The following is a 6581-nucleotide window of genomic DNA, read 5'->3' as shown; positions in this document are numbered from 1 at the left end:
AATCCTGGCAGAGCTCATGGAATATAGAAATCGGGACATGACTCTGAAAGAAGAGTTAAACATGGTATTATCCCTTCTGATTTTAAGAGAAAATAGGATAGAATTAAAAATTAAGATTTTCATTAAACCTTGTTTATGGTCATCGGAAAAATATCAATAATTTACAATACTGATTATAACTTAGACGCTTTGCACCTATCTATTAATTGATAGAGTGCACGCAAACTAATTTTGCCGAGTGCGCACTTAGGAATCTTTCTCAAGTTTCTTGTTGACATTTTCGACATGGAAGATATTTCAGTTCTAGAGAAATTGTATCCTTGTGCGTTTAATCTGTTCCATCTGTTGTTTATATCACTCATAGTGTGATTAGTTAGAAAATTTCCTCGTAATTCTATCTATATCAATGCCGTTCTCTGGAGAGAGAGAGAGAGAGAGAGAGAGAGAGAGAGAGAGAGAGAGAGAGAGAGAGAGAGAGAGAGAGAGAGAGAGGGGGGTGAAGGTTTGAAGGCCAGAATAGAATCCAAAATAGAAATTACTAATGCATACTATTACACCGTTAACAAAATGATAAAATTCTTATGCAAACGATAAACCCTTTATACAGCTTGGACCTCAGCCCGAGTCCTCTGTCCAGTAAGAAGCAAGCTGGAAGCGTGCATATTGGCAATCTGCATTCAAAAGCACGAATATTCGTCTGCATAAGGCTTTTGTCACCGCCCACAGTCACTTGCATTGCTTGGCAGGGGTTGAAGTCCAAGGATAGGGCCGTGTGCAAGCATGGCGAGTTACGTCATGGAGGAAAGAGAAAGTCAAACAATAAATCAACGAAAACGAAAAGGGAAAACTGTAAAGAGGGTGGAGTTTCATTTTCCATTTCTAAAAGAGGGTCAAGTCATAGGGGATACACCTCTAACTGTTCGCATAATTAATTTGGAATAAACGATTTCTGTTCAAAGATACATTGGATAAATTAAGATAAGTAGGTTGTAATGAAACCTGGTCCTTCTCTTCTCACTGTCTATTTGGAACTAAGAAAATTTTTCAATTTCCTGCTCAAATGAATTAGGGTGTTTACACTATCAACATGGATTATTTAGTATCAGTATCAAATAGAATTAACGCATAACAATAAAAGGTCACTCCTTAATTATCTTAACGCTAACTAATATATATTGATAGATAGATAACACCAAAGCCTTATTTCTCATCCAGTATCCTTAGATAATTCTTAAGTCGAAGCAGTCTGGAAGATAAAGATGGAATTCCTCGATTGGCATAACTATGAAGCAGCTCAGGAATCTGGCTATACAAATGAAAGTGAACCTCGGATAATTCTCAATTATGAAAGAAGAAGAAGGAACAAAGAGGAAAACATTCTCTTCTGTCATGTTCAGTCTCCTGAAAACTCTCTCTCTCTCTCTCTCTCTCTCTCTCTCTCTCTCTCTCTCTCTCTCTCTCTCTCTCTCTCTCTCTCTCTCTCTCTCTCAGACAAGCTCTTAATTTATTGCAGATGATATGGCTTTGATGAAATATCCAAAATGCGTTGATGAAAAAAAAATCACCGTAATATAAGGATTAAATTTGTTTTCTATTTTTCTGAAGGAATTTCTAGATAATTCTTCCAGTGAACATCTCCGTAAGGTAGAAAGTGCAAGGAACTGGTTCTGAGACAAACTACTTTCGGAGCCCGTTCCAACGGGTACAAGAAATACAGCTGAATCAGATCATTGACTCGCGAGCAATGTCGGATTTAGGCCTAACTTATTCTTCTAACCCTGAGTTAAACCAGAACCCACGTAGAGTTCAACAAGCCAAAGTTCAGGGCTTCGTAATCTCCAGCTGACTCTAGATTTTTAAATCTTATAAAGAGTATTGTGTTATAGATTTAATATTGGTTATTGTATGAAATCTTAAAGTTGGTTTGGTCTCAAAGCAGTGTTTTTGGGATATTATTGAAATTTTCAAATTGATTTAAAACATTCCATTATATAAATTTGAAACATACCATTAGGAAAACAGTTTAGAAAACAATTCAATATTTTCGATAACATCCCGTATCAAAGTGTTGTAATAAGCTAATTTTTGGAGAATTCTATAGAACTTCCTTTTGAAATTGGGATTTGATATATCAGTTTTATGAATTTGCAAACGATTGCTTTTTGGAATTTAGGAGATTAGACAGTACTGAGACTGGGGAGGCCATCCATTAATAATAATAATAATAATAACAATAATAATAATAATAATAATAATAATAATAATAATAATAATAATAATAATAATAATTATTATTATTATTATCATAATAATAATAATAATAATAATAATAATAATAATAATAATAATAATAATTATTATTATTATCATTATTATTATTATTATTATAATAATAATAATAATAATAATAATAATAATAATAATAATAATATGAAGAAGAAGAAGAAGAAGAAGAAGAAGAATGTGAGATGAAAGAAAGAAAGGAAAGAAGTGGGGACGAAGGTAAAGCAGAAGGTTAAAAAGTGGTTGTTAGAGGGGCTCAACTGGACGCTGCCTGTAGTACACCGCATGAGTTGCACTAACGGCACGAACTTCTTTCAGGAGTTTCTTCATATTGTTCATGTCATTAAAAGTGGTATGGATTATACATTTCGGCAGCACTTCCTATATATATCAATGGACATTAAAACCATTAAGATAATATTGTTATATTAGAGCAAAATTATAGGTAAGCTATATTGCAATTATGATCAAGTAATCAACACTTTGTGAGACCTTCAGATGTAGGCTACAAAAGGGGCCTCCAAGTTTTATATAATTTGAAGGGCTCTCAGAGTCAAAATCCAGCCTTCTAATATTCCTAGATATATCTGATGTATGGTCTCTTATCAAAAACTTCTATATGCTGTGACGGGCCGAGAGAAGGTTGTGACTCAAAGACAGGTTGAAAGAAACTGAGTGAGTTTATTATAGAACACTCTCCTTTATATACAAAAGCTCAAAGCGACAAGAAATTTCATGTTCGAAAAACAGACACTGTTACAGATGAAAAAAGCAGACATGTTTATTCTGGTTCTTTTTAGTATGAGGGAAGAGCGAAGATACAAGCATAATATATACACAAAATGAACTATGTACGATCGTGTGACGCACGGTTGGTACAATGCTTTTCAACTTGATTTAATTATTCGTTATTTCTTCATTAAAGCATGATCAATGTAATCCTAAAAGGAAAATGAGAAAAAGGAGTTGGGACTCCTATCTATGACAGCCTCATCAGCGGCTTTGCAGTGGCCAAGTCGAAAACACATCTTTCGGAAGTACGTCAGGTAAGTGACTGATGGCACATGTCTACTCTCATTAATATCTTTTAATGCCAATAAATCTGTATTCTTAACGCGGGAATAGTACAGTTGGTAGAGGGGGTCTGCGTGCACCCCCCGGAAATCAATTTCTAATTGGTGTCTTCCTATGGGGAAAAATGTGTAGAAAACGGTTTGCTATGTTAAAAATTTGAAATATTGTCCCACGTGCCTTTTTTATGCAAATTAAGCCGCCATTACATGAAAATACTAAAATCGCTATAACTCCGCCAATACAACAGATAACTGCAAAAATAAGGTGTCTAGACCCAGGTTTTGAGGGTCTAGCATCAATATAAGACCAGTCTCATAGTGACCACATGTGTTCCTGACATGTAAGATATGCAAATTAGTGCCGCCATTACTGAAAAACCTATTTTTACCATATCTTTGCAAATGTTATAGCAATCGTGAAGAACGTGTTGCCTGTACTCGTATTTTAAGGGTGAAAGAACATCATAAGACCAGTCGTTTTTTCATCACAAGTGTCATTTGCACATTAAGAAGAAAAAAAAATTAAGATATAGATGCTTCTGGAAATCATCTAAATGTTCCCTGTCATCACAAGCTTCAATCGTCATCGCTTTCATCGCTGTCGAAGTCAAATGAATCTGTTTCTTCGTCTTCGCAATTATCTTCTGCTTCCTCCTGATCATCAATAGTTTCAAGGAGATCAACTAGTGAGGTAGGTAGTACTGGACCACATGACCACAATGGTTCCAGCATGCCTTCTTCTGTCTTTATCCATCCCTGGCCCTCGTCGTAGGGGTTTGGCTTTTCACAAATGGGTTCGTTAGCTCGTTTGTACAAACAAACCCGGTGGTTCACACGCTGGACATGGGGCTTCAATGCTGAAAGACATGGAGGGAGGCGAGCAAAGTCCACCTTAGATTTCAATGTTAATTTTTCATTTTCTCCTACCATCTTTCGAAGCATCTTAGATCGGACGGCATCCACAGACAAATCACGACTTTGGCTGTACATCAAGCAAGTGAATTGTTCTAACTGGTTCAACATTAGGCCATTTATGCTCCAGTCATTCCCAAGTTCTCTGAACACCTTGTGGAATCTCGGGTTCTTCTCAAGCTTTTTTAGTGGACCGACCTTCCCTTTTCCTTTGAAAGCACTGGTACAATCCTCCCCAGTGAAGACATAGAAGCCAAGAAGGGTAGCACAGTAGTCCTCCCCTAATGATTGTGCTAGCTCAGATACATTGATGAGCTGACGTTGCTTTCCTGATCCTGTATCAAGGTACACAGTCAGTTTGATAGCATGGGCATGGTAGAGTAGAATCACGAAGATATCCGTGTCAGGGGTTCTAACCACAGCATTCTTGTAACCAAGAGCAGCAGCATGATGTAGGTACAACACCACTCTCGTATCTGTCTCTTCCTGGTTACTGTATATAGTGGGCATCTCAAGCACCTCGACCTGAAACAAAAAAGGTCATTGAGCATATTTTGGATTAACATGTAAATGAATGTAGTCATCCTAAAAATAAAGGTGCAATTTCACATACCTTGCCTTCTTTGGAAACGAACTGATGAGCTCTCCCCTCGACAATCAGTACTGCCATCTCGGTTCTCTCCAGTCTAGATGCCGCCTGTTGGCCACTCCATACCTGCAGCATGAGTTGACAGAGCTGCTTCTTGTTGTCGTCATTTGCAAGGAACACCTTGAAGTCGTATGGCTTTCTTGTTGCTGGTCCGGCAAGAATGATCCTCTCTGAGCTGCCACGTCGAAGTCTTTCCTGAGCTTTGATGGATCCCGGAAAATAGCTGTCAGTTGAGAACAAGAAATGTTTTTTGGCAATCATCTGGTCAAGTATCTGAAGGCAGATCTCCCCACAGGTCGGGGGCAAGTTAGAAAGGACATGGAGAAGTGCCATTCCATCCTGGATGAATAGGGCATCCTTTGGATAAGGCAGCTCATCTTGGTTGAACTCTTCCATCAGGTAGTGCAGAATGGTGGCTTTGTTGGTCTTCGCAAAAAATCCATCTGATGTTCCAATACTTGGAGGCACTGGCATCAGGCTGTACTTCATGAGTTCATCCAAGTCAATTGGTTCATCTAGGCACTGTGACTTCACAAGGAGAAGGAATGCAACATTGCTTTGCTCCTGATACTGTATGACCTGAAATAACAATATATATTATAATTTTATATTGTAATACAGATTGTACAAAAGTCCCTTAACAATACATAACTTGCTCAATGAAATATAAACTTACCTTTCCTTGCGATGATGTGAGCTTGATCTTCTTGTTGCATGCCTCCATGGTCTTGAGTTTCTTCCTTTTGATTGGGTCGAAGAAGCTTCCTTGGTGGCCGCTCTGCAAACGTGTAATAAAGTCAGCCTTTGCAGCTTTTCCTACAGCGTCAGCTTCCAGCACATCCCTCTCAACATCCTTGGATGTAGGAGAACCAGAGGCTAAGGAGTAGAGCCTGTCCTTATCTGGGATTGTGAATGGATTCGTGAAGTTTCTGACAGCAGTGATGACTCTTTGAACAGCTTTCTCACTCTTCTTTATCTCTGCCTTCTCAAGCTCGCGATGCCTCCCAGCCCTTGGGCAGTCAGGATCGTCAAGAAGGCCAGCCATTCCGTTGGATGACATGAGTTCGAATGTGCTCCCGTACAAAATTCAGTGCCTTCTCATAAGCGGCCGAAATCTTCGCGTGTTCAGTACGCTTGGGGTCATTTGCTCTGTTAACCCCGCGTTCAAAGTTAGCAAATGCGGTGTGGAATGATCTCAAACATGATGGGTGATGTTTTGCTTCTACAGCAAAGAGGTCTACATTTTTCACACGTCTATGAAGCCGAAACATGCCCATTTTTTCAGCTCTCGATTCAATTTGTTCCCATGCATTTTCCTTGTTTCTCCAAGATGAGAAATGGACAGGTCGTACAGTTTTTCGATCAGCACCTTTGATCTCTACTTTCTCACAAAAAATGCACTCCTCTGAAAAGACAGGTCCAGTTGAATGTCTACGAGGTGAATGCAATAGCGAGGTGGATGCCTGTGGTTCCTCAGTTGTCTTATTTTCTATAAGATGCAGATTGCCAGAGAACCGCTGATAACACTGACGGTGATACCCATTATTTTCAAGGTCCTCGGGGACAGTCTCAGGAATATGGTCGCATACAGACTGCATACGATAGGGAGATGCATGTGGCTGACAGAGCCGCAGGTCCCGGATTTCATGAAGGTGCTTTAGTTT

At 38.8% G+C, this 6581-nt stretch overlaps 1 protein-coding gene across 1 annotated transcript; it reads right to left on the bottom strand.

The window, feature by feature from the left end:
* Nucleotides 1–3224: 3224 nt before the first annotated feature.
* On the bottom strand, nucleotides 3225–5962 carry LOC137642929 (uncharacterized). The gene is made up of 3 exons (XM_068375793.1): nucleotides 5594–5962; nucleotides 5094–5496; nucleotides 3225–3469 (listed from the first exon to the last, which is right to left on the bottom strand). Exons 1-3 carry the CDS (start codon nucleotides 5960–5962, stop codon nucleotides 3225–3227), a joined length of 1017 nt encoding a protein of 338 aa, XP_068231894.1.
* Nucleotides 5963–6581: the final 619 nt, after the last annotated feature.

This window comes from Palaemon carinicauda, chromosome 6 (genome assembly GCF_036898095.1).
Source record: "Palaemon carinicauda isolate YSFRI2023 chromosome 6, ASM3689809v2, whole genome shotgun sequence".
Classification (NCBI taxonomy): Eukaryota; Metazoa; Arthropoda; class Malacostraca; order Decapoda; family Palaemonidae; genus Palaemon; species Palaemon carinicauda.
Note: the sequence above shows the minus strand (reverse complement) of the source record. Positions and strands in the feature narration are given on the sequence as shown.

Bases quoted from the DNA above. Each gene is read 5' to 3' on its own strand.
- LOC137642929 (XM_068375793.1), bottom strand. From the start codon at position 5,962: ATGGCTGGCCTTCTTGACGATCCTGACTGCCCAAGGGCTGGGAGGCAT. The intron at 5,497-5,593 runs GTAAGTTTATAT...TTGTTATTTCAG, and splicing joins TCACATCATCGCAAGGAAAG to GTCATACAGTATCAGGAGCA. The intron at 3,470-5,093 runs GCTCAGAGAGGA...TTTTCCCCATAG, and splicing joins GGAAAGACTTCGACGTGGCA to GAAGACACCAATTAGAAATT.